This window comes from Pithys albifrons, chromosome 2, assembly GCF_047495875.1.
Source record: "Pithys albifrons albifrons isolate INPA30051 chromosome 2, PitAlb_v1, whole genome shotgun sequence".
Taxonomy (NCBI): Eukaryota; Metazoa; Chordata; class Aves; order Passeriformes; family Thamnophilidae; genus Pithys; species Pithys albifrons.
In genome coordinates, this window is record NC_092459.1 from 105,555,051 (window position 1) to 105,576,736 (window position 21,686).

Below are 21,686 nucleotides of genomic sequence, written 5' to 3' on the forward strand. Positions count from 1 at the left end.
CATAAATCAGTTACATAGGTTATATGTATACAATTGATGTCCGTCTCCAAGGGTTAAAAATCTACCACGCTCGTCTAACACAGGATTCTGGTTAATTAGGTCCCCATCACTAAACCTTTTACATATGTTGATTCTAATCTTATCTTTAAGCAACAGTTTGTTTTCTTCCTCAGGTTCTATTTACTTCACTAATCGCTTTAATTATTGTTCTGCTGTTCCTAGCAAGTTCCCAATAGTTTCTGGGCCCCCACTACTGTTTCAAGTTACCTCACCACAGGCCCAGTTAAACCCCGTAAACCTTAGCATAACTACTTCCACAGTTAGATTTACAAATATATTTGTAACAAGATCGTTAAAACACTCCTGCCAGGGTCAGACACAGTCCCTGCTCCGTTGTGCAGGTGCCACATCATCCTGAACACAAAGCAGCATAAATGTCTCAGGCATACAAACCACACGCAGGTGTCTCAGTCGTGGTGTGAAAGCCTCACAGTACTCTCACTGCTCCTCCAGTGTTGACCGTAGTCACACAACTGTGCTGCACAAAACGCTGCTCAGCTTTTATGTCTAGTAACTATAAGAAATACATGGTCAGAGAAATAAATTACTGGAGCAGGAAAACCCAAGGTCCTGGATTACTGAATCCCTTTCCAGGGCTCCAAGTGCTAAAATACTTCCTGTCCCGTCCAGAAACGCACTTCGCGTGGTTTTTTTCCCCTTTTTCTCGCTTTACTTTTGGCATGCTTCAGGACGCTGCTGTCAAAAGGGAAATGCGCTGGCAAGGGCTGGGGAGGAGGCTGCCAGAGACAGCCAGGCAATGCGTTTATCACTCGGGGGGGTCTTAGCGTGACCCCAAGGGGTCCCATCGGCGCCCAGAAGCCGCACCAGTGTCACCCGGGGCCGCCGAGACCGATACAACTCAGTGCAGGGACCGGGCGGTACGCACCGCCCGGGGGAGGTGCAGCCCCGCCCCGCACGGTCCCCATTGGCTGCGGCCTCTCCCAGTCCCGCCCCGCGCGACTCCCATTGGCTTCGGCCCCGCCCGGCCCCGCCCCGCATGGCCCCCATTGGCTGCGGCACCCGCGGGTTTCCCGCGCGCGCGGCGAGCGGTATGGCGGGGGAGCGGGTCATGGAGCTGGTGCGGGAACTGCACCGCGCCGCCGACGGGCACCTCCCGCCGTTCCGGGTGAGCGGGGACGGCGGCACGGCGGATACCGGGACCGCGAGGGGCCCCGCCGGCCGCCCGCTCTCACTGACTTGTGTCCCGCGTTGCAGACGGAGGGGCTGCGGCAGGCGCTGGAAGAGATGCGAGCGCTGTACGAGCAGAACCAGGCGGACGTGTGAGTGTGGAACCTGGCCCCAGCGCGTACCGCAGAGCCCGGGCGGTGCCCCCGGCCTTATCCTCATCTTCCTCTTTCTCCTCCTCCTTCTCATTCTCCAGGTCCCAAGCGAAGGCGGGACGGACGGACTTGATTTTCCTCATCCGGTTCCGGCACTGCTGCCTTCTCCGAAACCAGCGCTGCGTCTTAGCGTACCTGTGAGTGCGGTGGGCAGCAACCCATCGGGTCACCCCCGCCGGCACAGGGGTCCCAGGGACAGGGTGTTGGGCTCTCGGCCTGGGCAGGTGGTCACTCCGCGAGGTGCAGCTGAGGCGCTGGTTCTTGTGTTCATTGCTGGTGCTACCACAAAGAGAAGCCCCTGCTTCCCTCCGGACACTCCTTAGAAGTTTGCATTATGGGTAGGCCAGAAATCACAGGTGGAATGGCCCTAGCGTTTGCTCTCTGCTTTGACTGGGGTGTCGGTGTTGCCTGGGGATGTGCCAGCACTCCCCTCAGCAAGGGCGCTGGGTTTGCCCCGTTTTTTCTGCCAGGTACGACCGGTTGCTGCGGATCCGAGCTCTAAGGTGGGAGTATGGCAGTGTCCTGCCAAACGCCATCCAGTTTCACATGTCAGCTGAGGAAGTGAGTCAGCCTTGTTTTAAACTCTTCCCCTCTTTCCGCTTATTCCTCCTGATGGGTTATTAATTTAGTAGAGTCAGAATAGGGTAGACTTCCCCCCATTAGAAACATGATACTTAATGTGCCTTTCTGTAAATACTTGTTTATTCATTGTCTATGGGTACAACCCCAGATGGACACTGAGTGCACATTTTAAGGCACTTTTAATTAAGGATCAGGTGATCTTCACTAGATCAGACTCACAGAGAGACTAGCAGAAGTAGGTCTTCACATGCTGCCTCTTAAATGACATCTCTAGACCAATGTACAGAGCTGCTAACATTAGCAGCATGTGTCCTACACTGAGTCCAGATTACTCTACCTTCAAGGGCAGTTTTTCCTTCTAGAAGAGCTTTGGCTCACATGAGCATGCTTGGGAACAGTGGTCTGACAGCACAAATAAACTAGATCTTGTCCATCACGTACCTGCCTTTCAGCATTACCTGTTTGAATTTGACTGAGGGTTCACTGTTAATGCCCACAGGTGGAATGGTTCAATCGGTACAAAAAGTCTCTGGCTACCTACATGAGATCAGTAGGAGGAGAGGAGGGTCTGGACCTTACACAGGACATAAAACCTCCTAAAAGCCTGTACATTGAAGTAAGTGCAAGATTTGTGGTTTCTGTCTGTGAATCAACATTTACCCAACCATCTTTTTTAGAGAATTTTTATCCCCATTGCAAGTCAGTTCATCAAGCAAAGCCTTTGAGAGCACCAAAGCTTCCACAGGCTTCTGTGTTTTTCTTCTACTGAGCGTACAAAGTATGGTGAAATACAGCATTTCTAGTCTGCAGGGCATTTGTGGTGGGGTGAATTATTCAGTTAGAAGTTTTTGCATCTCATTGCAGAAACCTAACCAGCTCTCAGATCAACTAGAAACCATGGTCCCACGTTAAGGACTGTTACCCTAGGGGGCTTTCTTGTTTTTTTTAAATGGCCTCTTATAGATGTGACTATAAATTGGTTTACACAATTGATACAAGAACAAAGCAAGAGCACTAAGAAATCAGTCAGAAGCTGAAGTGCTGTGTTCTGATGTTCTCTTAAAAAGAACATGTAGTGACAAAAAACCTGCTCATTAAGCAGTTTCACTGTTATAACAGATTGGCATTTTTCTTGTATATATGTGGGGAGGGGAGGTTCTGGAAATGCTACTGCTGTTCACCAGATCCTGTCTCTTGTGCCTCTCTTCAAGTCTCTGGAGAGCTGGGCTGGGCTCTTGCTCTGGGCAGAGGCAGGAAGAGAACATCAGGTGGAGCCCACGGACCGTGGGATCTGTTCAGTTCTGCAATTCTAGGTCTGCCCTGTACTGAGGCTTCCCCAGGAGGGTAGGAATGTGTCCATTCTCACAGCTCTGGGGCATGTGTTGCAAGTCAGCAGTGATATGTAGTGCTCCCTATGGGAGACAGGATGATCTGAGAGCTGCGTTTCTGCTTTGCAGGTGCGGTGTTTAAGAGACCATGGAGAATTTGAGATCGATGATGGGACCACCATCCTGTTGAAGAAGAACAGCCAGGTACCCATGACAAAAGTGTGGTCTATACTCTTCCTTCCCTTTCACTCCAGTGTCATCCCCTGCTTATCCCAGCTTTGCAGCATGTCATGGTTCCTGCACACACAGCTTCTTGCACATTCTGCAAGCTCTCTGCATGACCCAGAGAGCAGCTGTGTCTGGTCTGGTACCATGATGCAGTGGATATATAGCACAACAAACAGTTGTGCTGGGTGCAGCAACAAATTCAGGCAAAGTTTTTCTGTGTTTCTGTGCAGCACTTTTTACCCCGCTGGAAATGCGAACAGTTAATCAGACAAGGAGTCCTGGAGCACATTCTGTCCTAAGTGTGCAGGACAGGAGGGATAACTCTTGCTTGGTGGCCTGCCCACAGTAGGGACTGAACTCTGGTGTGTGCAGGACTTCAGACACCTCAGCATTTCTGCAGTGGGCACCCTGCCACTCCTGCTAACAATCTTTGATGCCTTACCTGAAGATCAGCCCTGTATTTTGCAAACCACATTGGTCATGTCTTTGTGAGCAAACGGTGCATACTGACAATGTAACAATCCTGGGAGAGGGTGGGGTGGTTATCCAAGCTCCACATCTACACACCAGGGTTTGTGCATGCAATTTTGTTTGAAGTAGTTCTTTGTTCATGTGGGAGTAAGACATCAACTCTCTGGGCTCTGGAAGCCAGGAAAGCTCTGTGGTTGCAAAATAAAGAACTGCTTCAGCCTTCAGTCTAGTGGTTTTTAAGAGTTAGTGTTGTGTTCATTAAGCACTCTGATCTGGCGCTCTAGCCAAACCCATCCTGACCCTGCGACATGATGGTTATTGAAGTGTCTCAGTGGAACTGTTCCTCCAGCTGTCAGGTAAGGCTGTGCTCTTTGCAGGATTAGACACCAAGCCTTGTCTCCCATCAGAGCCCTGCAAATGTTTCTTGAGGTGCTGTGTGAATGAGCACTGCAGTCTGGGTTTCTCAGAGCATGGGCTTCCCCAAACACTGGTCTGGCAAGGCCTAAGGAGTGTGTGGTGTAGGGGTGGGAAAGGGAGCAGAGAGTGTTAAGGGTTCCAGTTAGCACAAAACCAGAACGAGGCTGAAGAGCTGCTTTCCCTATCTGGTTTTCCTCATGGAGCTGCTCACTCTAGAGTAGTGGCTAAGAGAACACTTGCAAAAACATTAGCCCTAGGCAAGACTAGAGGTTTGCTTAGCTGCCATCTCAGTCTGGAGCTGAAAAAGTAAACACCTGGGGAAGAATGCAGGAACAGAATAAATGCCTGGGGTGCCACCGCACTGTTCTCTCACCCTCAGCCAAGAAACCTCCCTGAGCTAGTCCACACCCTCTGTGGGGCTTCCCCCCTTGTAATAGCCCAGCTTCACCTTGTGGCCCATGTAATCAGGACTGCCCCCAAGGCAAAGAGGAGTGTCAGCTGTCATGTGTCACGGCAAAAAAAAGTACTGCTAAACTAAGGAGGCCTCCTCAGTCACAGCCTCCAGCCATCTCAGAGCACTGCCCCAGGGCCAGGGAACTATGCCCTGGCAGGCTGAGGGGCAGTCTTAAATGCAATAGCTGAGTTTCAGCTCACAGCCAATTTATCCCTTTGTGTTCCTGAACCAACAACAGCTTGAGCTACTTTTAAGCCCTCTTCTTTGTACTGACTTTGTCAAGCCTCTGCATTGGTGGCCTGAAGTAGTCAGGCTTGTCTAGTCTCCATAGTCCCAAAAATCCTAAGAGTCCTTTCACAGCTAGTGGCAACCACCACCCCTATGAAAATATCCTCTGCTCTGAACAGAGCAAAGCAGGGGCACCTGGGCAATGATACACCTTCCATACAGAGGGTAACACCCTGGGCAGATAAAAATATTTGGTATTTGCTTATGTGAATACTTGGCATTTTAGTCAACTTACTTTGGCAATAGCAGTACTCACCACAAGTGTGTAAAGGCCACTAAAGAAAGCAACAGGACACAGTTCACTTACTGTGTCTCCTGGTCTCCTCTGAGGTGCAGTATTGAGTAGGGACCATCAACCCTGTCTGAAGCCTTGGAGGCTCCAACTGAAAGAAGGCTCTTCCCTCAGCCCTTCTGTCCTGCTTGCTGCAGAGGCAAAAATCTGGTTGGTTTTGGATCCTAGGCTCAGGCTTTAGGAGGGCCAGAGTCTCCTAGAGCCCAAGAGGAGCTGCAGGGAATAAAAGTTCAGCAACAGTTGGGGAAGGTTACTGAAATACAGAGCTGACTGGAGATGGCAGGAGGTGGTGTAATATTACAAACATTTTAATGCCACAACACAGCTTTCCTGCTCAGAGGGAGCCAACAAAGGAACATGCAAGCCTTTCTGTCCTCACTTTCCAACCGTGTGGCCCCAACATTAGTCCTCCACAGAGAGGGAGCATCTGTATCACCACCAAACACCGCTGGAGTTCAAGGAAATCCTGTGGGATGGCTGCACCAAGACAGACCTGACTTGTAACAGCACACTACCATTGAAAAAGGCACCAAAACTGGTGCTTTCAGTTGAAAAATTCAGCTATCCACAGGACAAACTCCCTTAAAGGTCTGGGTTCTCCTTTTTCTCTTTTCAACACGAGAACATCCTGGCAAGACCAGAGAGGACAAGGCTGACTTCCCAACCCAGCCATGCCTCCCCTTCTGCACCTGACCAGCCCCAGCCAGGACCAGAGGTAGGACTGTCACTGCAGGTGTCCCATCACCCAATCAGAGATGCTGGTGTGATTTTTCCAATAAGCTGCTTTAGTGCTGAGGCTTGCTCCTCCAACAGCTGGTTCTTCTCCTCAATGCTCTTCTGCTTCAGCTCAGAGGCCTGCAGGGCCGTTGCAAACCGCCTGTTCTGCCCACGGAGGTCTTCAATCAGCAGTTTGTTCCTGGAGAGGTGGGCCTACAGCAGGAACCAGAGGCTTCAGGTTCAGCATTCCATGCAGGGGTACTGGATAGGCAGGAACATACAGCACTAACCCCTCCTGCACTCACCTGGGCATCTCTGAGCTGAGCTGCCCTCTCTGCCAGCACAGCTTCAGCATTCCTCAGGCTGTGTTCCAGCCCCTCTGCCTGCTCCACAGCTGCCTGCAGCAGATGCTCATGTTCCTTCTGCAGTGGGGAAGAATGCCTATCAGTGGGTTGCTCCAGCACTCACCTGACCTCTGGCAACCCTGAACCATACAATTCCCCAGAGTCCTGTTCACAGACCTTCCCACTACATGAAGGAGAGCATAGGGGATTGCTGAGATGCAGGATGCAAAGAGCAGTGGGATGAGTGTTTAGAGCAGTACAACCTTCCCTAGGTCTGCACCCTACCAGTTTTAAGACAAGGCACAGATTTCATAGCTATGATTTCTATAAAAGCAAGACAATGACCCCCTCTCCCACACATGTCCAGAAAAGCCCAGGGAGTCTGCTCACTGTAATTCCTTCAGTTATAATTTATCTTTGCCCAGTTTGTCACAAGACAAACACAAAACCCCAGCATCTCATTGCCCAGTCCCCTAGAGATAAAACCACCCCACTCTGAGCAGGCTACAATGCTCCCCAGAGGGCTCAAACTTTTTTCTTTCCCAGCCTGAGCCAACAGACTTGCTCCCTGGATAACTCCTGCTCCTCTAGGCACAAGGTAGATACCTGATCTGGGGTACATGAATTAGAGTGGAGAGGGCTCCTGTTTGAGTGCAGGGCAGCGACTGGGTTCATGAGGAATCAAAGTTGCAGCTGAATTTGAAGGTAAGTGCATTTTCCATGAGGGTCCTTTATACAACATCTTCCACCCAAACCTCTGGTGGTTTCAACCACAGCTCCCTTCCAGGCTGCCAGGATTAGCAGTGTTCCCTTCACAGTACCCTTGACTGAGCTCCCACAATTTCCTGCTTACCTGGGTCCTGCCTAGCTGCCTACATGTTTGCTCAGCCTGCTGGTGGAGACTTTCCTGGAGCTGCCGAGTCTTGCACTGTTCTTCCATCAAGGCGGTTTGCAGCTGCTCAAACTGCTTCTTTGGCACCATATTGTTTATCTGGGCCTTGGCCTGCTGCAACTGCAGAGCATGCTGGGTCTGGACCAGGCTCAGGCTTGCTTTGGCTTCTAAAAGCTGTAACATAGACAGGTCAATAGCTGGTTACAGCTTTGAGCCAACAGTGGGACAGGCCCAGTGTGCATTGTGGCTGAGAGGTTAGATAACACCCTTGGCCCTCACCTCAGCTCTTATACCAGCATGGCCACAGCAGAGCTGAAGGACCATGGGAGTGGCACTTACTGGGCAGCCTGCAAAGCAAGGGACTGAGCACTCAGAGCTGCAGGAGGATAAATAGGATCTCTTTGCTGAGACATGCTCCCCTTGCTGAGTAGTGAGGAGCAGGAGTTGCTGGAGGGCTCCTCTGGGAGTAAATCCCAGCACCAAGGGCCCCAATGGCAAGAGATAGAAAGAGCTGTTCACCTGGGTTTGTAGATACATCCCAGGCAATCTGGGATGTACTACATGTCCTATACTATACGCCCTCTGCTTCCTGGCACTGGCAAAGGGCAAATCCGGTACTGGGAAGCAGGTCTGGTTCAATTTTGCACTCGGGCTGGCTGGCATGGGTAAGCTGTACTTTGGAAAGCTGGTCCCTGAGCCTGTCCACGGGGTAGAATGCGGGAGGGATATTCTGAAGGTTTCTCACACTGGCTTTTCTCTCTCTAACCTGGTGATCCTAGTTCCCCTGCTCTGATCACCTTGTTTCCCTTACCTCAGACAAGGCCTGTCTGGCTGCTGCCATCCTTGCCCAACCCCTCCCTGATCCTGCCACTTCCCCAGCTCCTCTGTCAGCTGAGTCATAGGGAACGCCAGTCCTTTGGCACCTTTGTGTGTGCCACCTCCACTCAGCCTCCACCCCCTCTGCCCAGCCAGCCTGCACAGAGCAGTGACAGGGGACATCACAGGTGGCAAGGACCTGTCCCCAGCTGCACTTGAACTGGCTTCACACATACTTGAGCAGAAGGGAGTCCTTTGTCCCCCACAAAGAGGAAGAGGGTAAGTTTTTTCTGACTGGGAAAAATGTCCAATACAGCCCCAAGTAGGGCAGTACCAGCATCACAGGGACCACTCAGCAGCCTGCCACCAACTGCAGGACATCCACCTTCTCCTGCGAGGCCTTAAGCTGCTGTTGGAGCAGTTCCATCTCCATCCAACATGCTGCATGCTTATGGTGGTGTTCCAGCCCTGCAGCCACCTCTGGTCCTTTTAGCCATTCAGCCCCTGCAAGCCTCTGGCTCTGCAGTTGGGCAGTGTCAGGGCCAGCATTGTGACCAGCCTTGTGCCCAGTGAGTTCACAGCCCAGCTGATGCATCTTGACATTGGGGTGGGAGACCTCCTCCTTGCTCTTCTCTCTCTGGAATAGATTGAGAGAAAAAAACCCAAATCATACACAGAGGCAACAGAGACTTAATCTGTCCCACACTGCCCCTGGAGGGTTCCCACTCAGGAACACTGCTGTGGCTCCAGGGCCTCTTGTGGGCACTTGGGACAACCGTTCTCATGTCCCAGCCTGACCAATGCCCAGTGGCACAGCATCCCTAGGCAAGGAAACCTGCACAGGTGACAGTCCTGAAACAGGTCACTGAGGGGAAAAGGGGACACATGACTGTAGAGCTGTGTAACAAAAATATTAAGATTGGTAAGAATAGAGTATGAATGGAAATGTGTCCATGTGCATATGTGAAAGTACAGACGAAAAGGCAGAATAGGGGCTAAAGAGCAGCCTGCATTGACATTGACAGGTATTACTCCTAGGACACCTTCTTCAGCAGTAATGCTGAGCAAGGTGCAGTTCTGGACCATGCTCTGACCAGACCATAGCACAGACGACGTCAGCAAGCCTACAGCAGGGTGGCAAGATCCCATTCCTCTACTATCCTCCCAGGAAAATGGGCAACTCCAAAGGAGGAAAAGCAGGCAATGGGCAGCAGGTTAACGGAAGCTGAAGCCAGCAAGGGCCAGCAAAGGCCACCCTGCTACAGCTGATAGCCCTGAAGGGTACAAAAGATGTGCAAAAAAAACAGGTTGTGGCTCCAAGTCATGAGGTATCCCAGGAACAGAACAGGGAACTTAGAAGTCTGCCACCCTCATTTATGTTGCATACAAGAAATCCTGGCCAGGCCTTGTGTGCACACACGTCCAAAGGCCTGTTAAGCCTGTGGGTTTGAGACTGAGAGTGTGCAAAATCTATGGGAGAAAGACTGCAAGTAGGTAAAGTCAACCTCATTAGAGATTTTGTAGTAGCACTTTCCCTTCTGTAAGCCCTTCACTGGCTTTTGTCACAGAGATTTCCCTACTTGACAAGTTATACAATGAAGTTGGTTCTTCAAAGCAAGACTGTGGGTTTGAATGCTTGAAACAGTTTTGCTTTCCTCTATGAGCACATGCAGTTTTTGTCCTCCTAAATCCTTCAGCCAAGAGCATGTCAGTGTTAATGACCTCTTACCAACGCTGTTAACTCTGCTATTTCAGCCATTTTCTCCATCTTCTCTCTGCCCAGCTTGCCCACATGTTTCCTGTTGGGAAGAAGGATACAATCAGCTTCAGGCCAGACAGCAACAATGCACAGCTCCCCAGAGGAGGGCCCTGTTTTAGGTAGTCCTACATCTAGTTTTGGCCTGCAAAAGGAAGCAAAGCCAAGCCAAAACAGCAGATGTGGTCCTGAACTGCCTCAGGAGTGAGTCAGGTGTCTCTGCCCCAAAAGGGGACTTTGCCCAGCCTTGGAGAGACAGCTGGGGAGATCGAAAGTTCTGCAACACTGTCAGAGGCCTAAAAATTAAGGGATGGAGAACAGTGGGAGAGACAGATTAGCAGACTCTTGGGATCATCCAGACCAGAACCCTGTCTCTCCTCAGATTTATAGCTCAGTGTGTGACTTCAGTACCTATCTCAAGTTTCCTAAGGCAGCAAAAGGCCACTGGCCAAAACATTTCTGTAGCAAAGAAGCCCATCCCTTTCTCCCACACATACCCGTATCCACAGCCTTACCAAACCTGGCTGTGGCCAAGCCCATCTCAGCACTGGCTGCTTTCGTGTGGAGCAAAGGGTGTGCAAGTACTGGCTTGCTCAGAAATAAGAAAACAGAAGGCAGGTTCAGCCAGCTGAAATATAGTAAATGCACCTGAGCGGCTGTTCCTTTTACCCACCCATTTGCCAGCCTCCTATAGCTGCTGTTCTCTTACTCATAGTATTCACTGCCCTTCTTTGCTAGCCTCAACTCCTGCTGGAGTCTCCCAAATTCACTCTTCAGCTTCTCCAGCAGTCAGAACAGGTCTCCCTTGCAGGGAGAGACAGTAGAGTGATAAAACCATGAAAAAACCCTGTTTAGTCTTGGCATTCTATGCTGGATCCCAGGTCTATCCCCATTTAGATTCCAAGGACAGCCAAAAATAAAAAGGTCTAAGGAACAGCCATCCAATAACTCAGGCAAAACATGTGGGGACAATCAAGAGACAATGGTAGAGAAGCAGCAGGTCTTCAAGGGAAGGGAATTAAAGGGGAGTAAGGACAAAGAACACTAGACTGAATGTGTGGCTTCCAACTGGCCAAAATTATTTTGCAGTCCTGCCAAGGAGTGGAAACAAAGTGATTTGACTTCTCAAAACACACCAAGACTTCATTACAGGATAACCAGGTGGTGAGTCCAATCCCTGAACAGCCACATCTGAAGAAATCAGCTTGCTTGTGAGGCCTCTGGGATTTACAGTGCTGGACACAACAGTGATGACCCCAAATCCCAGGTGGCCTCTCTGTCTCATTATCCTTCCACTTCTAGTGGTATTCCCAGTCTCCCAAGAAGCCATGAATACTGGCACTTGTGGGAAGGAATCTCAGTCCTGTGTTGAGCAGACAGCCCTACCCAATAGCTACTGCTAAACCCCAGGTCCGTACAGGACCCAAATTCCTCAAGGGAGAGTGGAAGATAATGGACTATCCATCCTGACAGTGAGGACAGCATTGCACTTTGTGGCACTGTATGTGGGACACAGAGGAGCTGTGTGAGGAAGTTCTTCCTCTCTTCTCAAAGCAAGAGGACTGCATGGGCTGTGTGGCCTTTGCTCAGCCTGCCTGGCAGGGCACTCCTCACAGCAGCTGCTTTGTGGCTTTTACATAAGGGTGAGCATGCACCACTTCCTGTGGCATCTCCAACACCCATGTACAAGGCAGAGGAGATGAGTGTATAGTCAGCCACAGTCACATGAGCACATCCCAGCACTCAAACCACACTCCCATGGTTACTAAAAGATGTAACACAGCTTTAGCATTTGTCTACATCTGCTCAGTAGTATTTATTCATTGTAAGTTTCGTAGTTCATAGTCTACTTCATGTTACTATTGTAACAGTAACAAGACAGAATGCAGCTACTGTTAGTGTTCTGCACCATCCTGTTGTTAAGCAGCCTTGTCTTTCACAAGGCACCTGTTTTTCTTTTGCAGCAGCAGCATATTAGTTCTGCAAACTGCCTTTGCACTGGAACGTGACACTCTCTTGAGCTCTGGTTTCACCTTCCAACTAATGTACATCTTTGAGCTGCATCAGCTCCAATTTCAACCTGTTCCTTTCCCTCTCCAGCTGCATTTTAACAGTGTGAATGTCATGTTTCCTCCTATAGCTGCTTCTCCCAGAGCTTTTTTCTACTCTTCTTGTCCTCCAAATCAAGTCTATCTACGTCCTGAGATGCTGTTCTGTCTGCTGTGTGAATGCAGACCATTTAACTTTGTTCTCTCTGCCTCCTTCCCAAGCACACCCCTTTGTCTCTCAAGATTCCATTTCTTCCTGATAAATGCTTTCTGCTTTGGCTCCAGCTTCTAGATTGAGCAGGCCATTTGCTGCAACAGACATCTGCACTGTCTGCACTGGTCCATCCATCACACGATTTTTCATTTCTTCTCTGCTCCTTCACTGTTGAAGTTGCAACGGGAGATTTTGGTCTACCTGCTCGTCTGAGTCTTGGGGACCTGGACCTTTCCACCCGGAGGACAGCTCTGCAGACACCCTGTCCCCTCCAACACCAGAGCCCTCAGCTCCATGAACTCTGCATTATTCCCGTTTCATCCTGGTGCCTTATTAATCTTTTTCTACTCAAGCATCTCACACATCTTGGCTTGTTCCTCATTAATCATCTCATACAATTTTAGCTACCTCTGCTTCTGCAGAGACCATGTCTTTTTCCTTACGCTTCCACTGCTGTCTCTCCTGGGCATGCTGCTCTTGAAGGTCTCACCTTGGAGCCTTTTTCATTGGGAAATCATCTCCTCTCACACCCATGGTGCTGCAGTAAAGCCTTACAGCTGCCCTCGTGCTGGCATTCACCCCGTAACAGCTCTTGGTTACACTCAACCTCTGCATCTTTCCCAAAGATAAAAAACATTTTGCTGGCCTGGGTTTGACAACACAGCTTGAAAACCTCAGCCAGCCCCAGAATGTACATTGGCTGGAGGTGCAATACAAAGTTTTCTTTATGTTGCAAAGTCAAGGCAAGTAGTTAAAATTCACGGAAAGTTCCCACAGTATTTTGCACTCCTCAAAGAGTCACACCCACATCTTTTCAAGCAACTCAGAAGGCTCCCCACTGTAGTCAGTCCATTCACCAGAGGTGGTGGCAACACAGCTTAAATGCCTTGTATTCCTGTTACTTGAGTTTGTTTCCCTGGTGTATTACAGACGTCAGCCAACTAATATCCTTTCTCCGCATCTACCCCTTATCTCAGCCCTAAAAGAGGGATAATGATCTAGCAAAATCCTCTGCTTGTATATTGCCAAGGGGAACTCTCCTGAAGAGAGGCACAAGAGGGAAGAGACACGGAAAGAGCAGACATGGACAGGCAGTTTCCTGCCAATTTCTCTCCAGCCTCCTCTGCAAGGCCATTCTGGCCCTTGGGGATGTTGCAGAACTGGCACAACAAGCATAGGAAGGGAAGATAAGCAGTCATTTAGTGACAACCTCACTCTTTCACAAACCAGTCTGTTTTGGCTATATTTAAGACATTTTTTGCTGCTTTTAAGATAGCAAGTTGTGATGATCTAGCAAGTAGAGGCAGGTTTGCTGAAGGACCAAGAAAGAGATGATAAGAAAACACTAATGCAAGTTCTCATATCTCTCAGTATTTTGAGATACAGTCTGCTCACCACTGCCTCTGACACAAGCTTGTAGAACACTGAAGGGAAACTTAAAGTCTTGAAATAAAAGCACTCATGTAAGGGGAGTTTAGATGTCTCACTTCAAACAGCTGCAGCCCTGCAATGCTGCCCAGATTTTCTTCCAAATTAAAGCAGCTCTCCAGCCTCGTGAGAAATCAAACCAACCTACTCTGGTATGAGTAGGGGATACACCCCTGATCTCCTGCTTAGCCCCAGAAAGAGAACAGTGCCAGACCTCAGGCTCAATTTGTCCCTGTGCTGCTGCATTGTCAGCTCTTCTCCATTCCGATCCAGCTGCTGCCCTGGATGGCAAATGTCTTCAGTGTGCTGCTGTCCCACCCTGGCCTGTGTCACCTCAGATCTCTCCTCCAGCTCCAGATTCCACATACATTTTTGCTCTTTCATGCTATTAATTACAGCCCAGTGCTTTGCAACTGTTTCTTCCAGGTCTCTCTTCTGGTCTTCCATCTTGTCCATCTCAGCCTTGAAGCTTTCCTCATTGTCCTTCCTCTCTCTCTCAGAGTTTTTCCGCATTAACTCTAGTTCTTGTTCGTAATAGTTTATCTGTTGGAAGGAGACAGGATTTGGATATTAGCACTATGCTCCTGAGAGCTCCCCTCTCCTCCATTAGCTCAAATTCAGATTCATCTATTGGTCCCTCTCAACAGCGGACACTCTTCAGGCAGTTCTGCTCCCTGCCCTAAACTGAACTTAAGGCAACAATCAGTCTCACCCAGGAGCTTCCAATAAGCAGCTACCAGTGGGTCCCATTTCTTGACAGCAAGCAGCCAGTTCTCCCCTTTCTCCCTGCAAGGAACCCCAGAGAGGAGAAGGGACAGGCCAGGACATCACCTGCCACTGCTCCTCCCATCCTTACTCCACAGCAGAGTGACCCCCTGTCAAGATGTGGTGGTGACTGCTGCTCCCCACAGCTCCCCTGTAAACACCAGGAACACCAGGATTTGATGTGCACAAAAGCAGGCAGAAGATCTGCAAGCAGCTTTGTGCTCCTTGAACTGGCAGTTTAGAATTTACTCTTGCCCTTGTGCAACAGAAACCCAGCAAGTATCACTGAACCCCTCAGTTCAGCAGCAAAAAGAGGAGTAAATGTAGAAACTGAGGCCTCTCACATGAGCACTCACAGTTGTCTGTTGCAGCCCTGATTCAGGTGGGTCTGGAGGACCACCTCACAAGTTTCATTTTCACCTTAAAAGGACATGTTTCCAGCCTCAACCAATTGGAGTCAGACCACCGCACCTAGGGCGGGGTCACTTGAGGTCACATATATACCTGTGTTTTTTGAATAAACTTGGGATTTGCTTGAACATCACATTGGTGTGTGCAGTCTCCCTAGCGCCGGTTTGCAACAGTTGTCTAAAGAGGGCTGGGCTTTCACTGTCACCTTAAGGCAGGCGGGTTAAAGTGTGCTGCAAGCCCACAGTGACAGGGCTCTGATACACCCCATGCCCTCAGGAGACACCTGACTGCTTCTCCTCTTGGTCCTGTTGCTGGTTTTACTGTGACACCAACACTGAGTAATCTTTGGTTCCCCACAAGACCCACACAAACGTTTTGCAAGCTGACAGCGATTTCCACAAAGCATTTGCTAGCCAGTGAGGGCTTCAAACCCTCCTACCAGCTAAGGTGGACTGGAGAAGCACATGGAATAACCACAGCCAAGTGATGAGGTACCCCCCTGCTCCCCAGCCTGAACTCTCTCTCCAGGAACCCTCAGTCATGCTCTAGCAGTTGTGCTTACCAAAAAGTCAGGATATCTCCCCCCACTCCACTCACCTTGGTTTCCAGCTGCACCTTCAGGTCCTGCAGCTGCTCTTGAAGCTGTTCCACCGGCAGTGACATCTCTGTATGTGCAGAAATGAGAGGACCTGGAGAGGGACATGCTGGCAGAGAGGAGCCATGTAAGGACGGGCCTAAAAGACAGGACTGATCACAATCACTGCAGCTTCACCCAGTCAAGTCCATACAACCCCAAAAGATGAAGATTCCCCATCTATCTGGCAACTAGTTCCAGGGCTGCATCACCCTTTTAGGTCAGAAGTTTTATCTAATGTTGAACTTGAATCTCCCAACCCACAGTTTGGTTGGCTACTTCCTCTTTATTATACTGTGTGCTGGTTTAAAGGTGAACCAGCAGGGGAAATGAACTCACCACGAGAGAGATTATAAGTCAGACCTAAAATTTAATAATAATATTACAATAACAACACTGACACACAAGGGAGATTGCTTTCAACTCACAAAACCCCAGCAGTATAACCCAGTGTCCTGGGGCACAAACCCAAGGGGGTTTGTTTGCCCTTGTGCTGAGACCCCTGTGGTTCCCCCAAGTCCAGAGCAAAAGGAAAAGAAAAACCTGTTGGTGCAGGCGAGGGCTGTGGTCTGGGCGAGAGCGGGGATCTCCTCCTGTCAAGGTCCTGCTGCTGCTCTGGATCTGACGAGAGGGTTCCCGAGGTCTTCTTACCCACCACTTATGTACCCTCAGGGAGCACTCAGTCCCTCCCCCTGGGCGGGGACTCACACAATGGGTGATTAACTCTGGGAGCCAGGGGGTGTTGAGCTGTTGATGGCCCATTAGCAGCTCCGCCCCCCTCAGGCTGGGTGTGAAGTTGATAATGGCTCCCTGGGCAGCTGCTGCTAATGGCCCATTGTCCTTGGGGAATGAATAGAGGGGGTGGAATACACAGGTTTGATCACCACCACACAGGGTTAGCTGGTCCCTCCAGCTGAACTAGGACATACTGTTTCCTCAACATCCTTAACAGTGAAAATCTGCCTGTTCACTTCTAGCTGCCTATCCCACAGGTTACCATCATTAGCTCTCAAGCTGGGAAAGACTCCTCCCCTCCACCTCCCTCCTCCCTACCATCCATCTTCCCGTTCTTCCCTCCCATGGCTGCCCAGTACCAGAACTGGCAGCAGTAGTTCAGGCACGACAAGCCTCCCCACATCCCCATGTAAACTTCAATAAGGAGGGAACTTGGTTCTTGCTAGGAAGATAGAGAGGCACTGAATCCTTGGGCACTTACCTTTTCCTGGCAGCCCTGTCTCAACCCTGCTCTCCTGGAGCTGGAGATGCAGCCTTTGCAGCTCCGCTCGCAGCACCCCATTCTCATCATACAGTGCCTGAAAAGACCAAAGACTGGTCATGATGAGGCTACAAAGCCCCCCCAGGGCATGGGAGTTGCCACGTGTACTCAGAGCCTTCTGCAGCATGAAGAGCAGAGGCCTCTCCCAGCCCCAGTACAGGGGAATTTTTTTTCCTTCCTAAACAAAGGCAGACATGAGAGAATTTGGAAGAGCGAGAGAAGAAATGCAAGCCCAAGTTACCATGACCACCATCATCAGATGCTGTAAAGCACAAAGCAATTGGCCCTGCATGCAAAAGCACATCATATCGGGGGGTTTTGCAGATACCTCAAAGGCTGGGCCTCCTGAGACCATCCTGACCTAAACAACCACTGCTAGCATCCAACACACAAGAAACACCATGATCTCAGTATGAGCCCAGAGGTTTGGGTTTACATCCTCAAGACACTCCTGTGGGCATCCTGGCTAGCCAACAAGCACTACTGTATGCACACACGGCAACCAGCAGCATTTACAGTGAAGCAAGTCCCATAGTGTCCTGGGAGGAAACATTTCCAGGTTGTAGGAGGAATAAAACAAGGCGAGAAGGTGCTAATCCCATGGGAAGCACAGCACAAGGCAGGTCCTGCTGGTATCCTGGTGCCAGAGACACCCTGAGAGCAGCACAGGAGTTTATTCCATCTCAGTGACAATATCAGCCTGCAGCAAAGAGTCCCACAGCTGAACACTAAGTTATAAGCCACCACACCAGTGCAATGAGTGTCTGAAGCTTGGAAACTTCTTGCTTCACTTCACACTGTCCAGCCCACACTGGAAGCAACAGCATACAAGGCAACCCTGGACTGTCCACTTTGAGCAGAGGTCAAATTACAGCCCATATGCTGCCACCCAGGAAACTGATGTACTTGCAAGGGTCTGTGAACTGGAACACTTCCAATTAATAATTTTTACTGAGCAGACGTAGACAAATGCAAATCCAATTTGTTTCACCTCCATTCTAAACAGGAAGGGCAGGGGGGCTGACAACATTTAACAAGAGTAAAGGATAAACCCAAGTGCATGCCTTCACAGGGGCAGATGAATCCTGAAGGTCAAACCTTTCCATCCATCAGCATTCTCATGAACCATTCTGGGGCTGCTCAACGGGAGGAAAAAATTGCAACACCAAACATATTCAGCCCGTTGGTGCCACCTGGAGCAACGCTGCACTCCGGCATGTTTGCCTTTAATTACAGATTCAAGAGGGGCTGTCTGATGTGTCCATGGAACAGCTTTGCTGGAAGTGCACATTCCAGCCCTTACTGGGGGGATGTGATAAGTAACTGTTCCTACTCACTGGTGTTCCCCATACAGCATTTGGGAACAAATGGGCAATATAACAAGCATAGGATTTGGGAGCCAAAGCACAGAGCACCCAGCAACTCGCAACATGCAAGATACACAAGTCACTTAACAATGAGAGAAGGGAAACAGAGGTTGTGCTTGTGCCCCAGAGAGCACAAAGTTCTGAGAAGGAGCATATCACCCTGCAAGAAGTACAACACACACAGCATTAGTTCTTGGACCACACACATACATACATACATTGGCTCACCTTGACTCTCTAGCACAGTCCAGCAGCAAGTTTTGTAGGGGTTTTTAAAGCGGGAACAAGGAAAAGGAAGGGAAAAACAAGAAGATAGAAGAATTAAGCTGTTAACATGCTTTCCAAATTAGGAGAACAGCTTTCTCCTTGTGTTCAAGAAGAAATGCAACAGAGTCCAGGGTGGTCTGTCCTTATCCACAAAGGTACATGGTTCCCAAACAAAATAGTCCATGGCTACAGAGGGGCAGGCAGGCAATAATTTACCATCCAGCTCTACTCTCCCCTGCAAAGATCCCAGCAAGGAAAATAGCCCATGGAGGGCTGCAGGAGCAAGGAGAAAGGCTGCTTTACTGAGGGTACAACTGTCTCCCAGCTCTTGCCAAAGAACTCTGAGCAAGGCAAGAGAGATTCCCCTCTGCACTATGATCAGGGCTGCCTCATTCCACTCCCCCAGGCCAAAATGCCCAACAGAAGTGCTGAGGAGAGCAGCACTTTCCCAACAACTGCTGGAGAGCTGCCCACGTGTACCTGGCACTGCCACTCGTACTCCAGGACAATCTCAGCAAAGCGCTCGCTCTGCTTCAGGAACTCTGGGCTGTGGGGCTCCACCTGGTCCAGCTGCACAAGCACAGGGAGACACTTGTCAGGAAAATTATCACCTCTACAAATAGAGGGCCAAAAGCTCTACTAAATCACTAGAGTCATGGTGCTACACCCACATACTCAACAGAAAGGTTCCTACTGACACCTGTGGGATGGGTCAGATGCAGAATGTGGAAGACAAATGTTTTTCTCCACATGTGAGAGACAACAACTACAGGCAGGCAAGCTTTCCTGGCTAACAAGATCACAAACTCATTTCTTCCCCCAGAGTGATTTTAGCTGGTGCATTGTAGGAGTGGAAGGTACGAAAACTAACACTTTACTTCAATACTTCTGAAAAAGAAAACTTTTTCTTTTTGGAAATGAAACTAAACTTTAAAGTTTTCACTTGAAGACTGCAAATTTGTAAATATTTTACAACTGAAAACTTCCCTCGCCCTTTTTTTAAAGGATTCAAAAGGCCTAATTTAAAAGCCAACACTTTTTTCTTTCCAGGTTGCCATCAATGTGCAGGAGAGCTCACAGAGCATAACAACATACAGAGTCTCTCACAGAGACCATAACAACTGAGCCGAAATAAGTACAACCAAATTTTTGACAAATTCCTGAAAAGTTCCTATTTAACTGCAACTCAGAAAAGTTACCTTGTCCTGCACAATGCGGTTGAGTTCTTTCTGCAGCTCCAACACCAGTTCCTCAGAGGCTGACAGTTTCTCAGCCATCTCTGTGACCTTGTTTTGCAGCTGTGTGTTCTCCTGCAGACAAGACAGAGATTTCCTTGATGTCGTGGGTCGTGACATGGCAGGATGGGTTCATCAGACACAGGCCTTCAGCAGGAAGCTGTAAAACAACTGGCAGCATGCCAAACATAGCACAACTCCCAGGAGACCCTGCTTTGGACATCTCCTGGTTCCAGCCAGGACACAGTTCATTTTTTGCAGTACTCAGGAGGGGACATGGCTAAGGCCCAGATGTTACTCTACACTACCTCATGCCACTGCCAGGGGCGTGGGGAAGGGACTCTCTCACTCCTCCATGGAGAAGGGCATTTCCTCCAGAAAACATGGCTGCAGGTTGGCCTGGGTTCTGCTATGAGCATTTTGCATGTAAATCACCCTCTTTTTTTTACACTTTTGTTATTAGTATTGTTGCTGCTACTGTTTGTTTTCTTATTTCGTTGCTGTTCCAGTAAATTGTTCTCATCTCAGCCCCTGATCTTTGTCTTCTGTGCCTCCAATTCTCCTCTCCAGCCACCGTGGGGCAGAAAGAGGAGGGAGAGGGAGTCAATGAGCAGCAGTGTTGTTTGGAGAGTCTCTTGGGAGAACTAAATTGGGCAGTACCATTCCTAAACCAGGACAGGCACAATTTTAGCTTTGGCCATTGAGTGTTCAGGTGTTACCAAGGGGCAAACCACTCAGAACAAAATAATAATGTCATGGCAAGGGAACAAGCTCTGTATTTAATACAATAGTATGGATGTGGCTGACAATTTTTCCACATAAAACTCCTGTCCTTCCCAGCAAGAGTAATGAGAACCACCCATATTTCTCACCACCTCTGCTTTGCCTCCTCTGAAGCAGTGAGGAAGTTCACCCAGGACAGTTTAACTTACCTTCATCACATGGTTCAGTCTCCCTTGCAGGCCGGCCTCTTTGCCCTCGAAGAACTGTGTATCAGCCTTCAGCTTTGCCTGGTGACTGACTGCCTGCTGCAAAAGCAGCTTTTTTGCCTCTATTTCTGCCTGAAAATCCCTGGGGGAAGAAAGCAACATGGCTGGGGCACCTGGATCACGTTCTCAGATTGTCATGAGCTACAGATACCCTCTCTCACCACGCACAAAGCAGGAGATGAGAGCTTGGTTGGAAGGATAGTGGGGAAAGAGGAGAGGGTCTTCAGGGACGTTTTGGGCACAGACACATTGGTAAAACAAGTGGGAGATTCACAAGGGAAACTGGGATGGGAGAGAGAGGCTGCAGGCACATTTTCTCAGCCCCTCCTCTCCTACCTGAGCTTACTCTGGGTGTGCTTGAGAGCCACGTACTGCTCATCCAACTCCTTGCCAAGGTGCAGGCAGCGTCTCTCCGCTTTCTCCAAGTCGAGCCTTGCCTTGTCCCTCTCCCTGGCAATCTGCCTCACCTGGATCCTGCACACAGGGTGACCAGTGCATTAACAGACACCTCACACAACCCAGAGAATTGCTGTCCAACCAGAGAGCAGCACCCTTACCAGAGGCACTGCAGTTTGTATCCATAGGAGGTGACAGCTGCATGCTGAAGCCCACTCCTAGGGACCATGAGTGTGCTGTCCAAAGCTGCAGGCAGATCTGCCAGGCTCACCTGCTCCTCCATGCTGCTACTCCACTTCTGCAAGGACAGCACAGACTGAAATCACTTTCTTCTTCTTCTTCTAACAGTTCCAACAGGACCTCTGTTGTCACACCATCTGACCACCCTCCAGCCTTTCAGAGACACCCTCCCATCTCACAGATAAGCCTAGATCACATCCACCTCAGATTTTCCCCAGCCCTTCCCCAAACCCTGCCACCCCATCATGAACCTGGCTGCAAGCACTTCCTCCACCCCAGATGGCTGCTTGACGAAAGGCCTTTCTGCCCACTTCACCCACCACCACCTGAAGGCAGCACGAGACCTTCAGGATCTCCTTCTTAGTTCTTCCAGGGCTCAGGCTGCAGTGACAAGTTGGGGCTTGGCAAATCTAGTGCCTTTGCTGATGCTG

General features: G+C 49.7%; 2 protein-coding genes across 2 annotated transcripts; one reads left to right on the forward strand and one right to left on the reverse strand.

Annotated features, from left to right (window-relative positions):
- Positions 1-1,086: 1,086 nt before the first annotated feature.
- On the forward strand, positions 1,087-4,233 carry GINS1 (GINS complex subunit 1). Its single transcript, XM_071548074.1, has 7 exons — positions 1,087-1,186; positions 1,276-1,340; positions 1,442-1,537; positions 1,871-1,961; positions 2,482-2,598; positions 3,440-3,514; positions 3,769-4,233. The coding sequence occupies exons 1-7, from the start codon at positions 1,112-1,114 to the stop codon at positions 3,835-3,837; spliced, it is 588 nt and encodes a 195-aa protein (XP_071404175.1). The 5' UTR covers positions 1,087-1,111; the 3' UTR covers positions 3,838-4,233.
- A 1,514-nt stretch (positions 4,234-5,747) lies between these two features.
- Positions 5,748-21,643, reverse strand: LOC139684809 (ninein-like protein). Its single transcript, XM_071581135.1, has 15 exons — positions 21,507-21,643; positions 21,177-21,313; positions 20,956-21,093; positions 20,563-20,701; positions 19,595-19,705; positions 18,876-18,965; positions 16,702-16,798; positions 16,029-16,106; positions 15,449-15,585; positions 13,890-14,218; positions 9,959-10,028; positions 8,615-8,866; positions 7,375-7,587; positions 6,483-6,599; positions 5,748-6,390 (listed from the first exon to the last, which is right to left on the reverse strand). Exons 2-15 carry the CDS (start codon positions 21,296-21,298, stop codon positions 6,202-6,204), a joined length of 2,082 nt encoding a protein of 693 aa, XP_071437236.1. The 5' UTR covers positions 21,299-21,313; positions 21,507-21,643; the 3' UTR covers positions 5,748-6,201.
- Between the last annotated feature and the right edge of the window lie 43 nt (positions 21,644-21,686).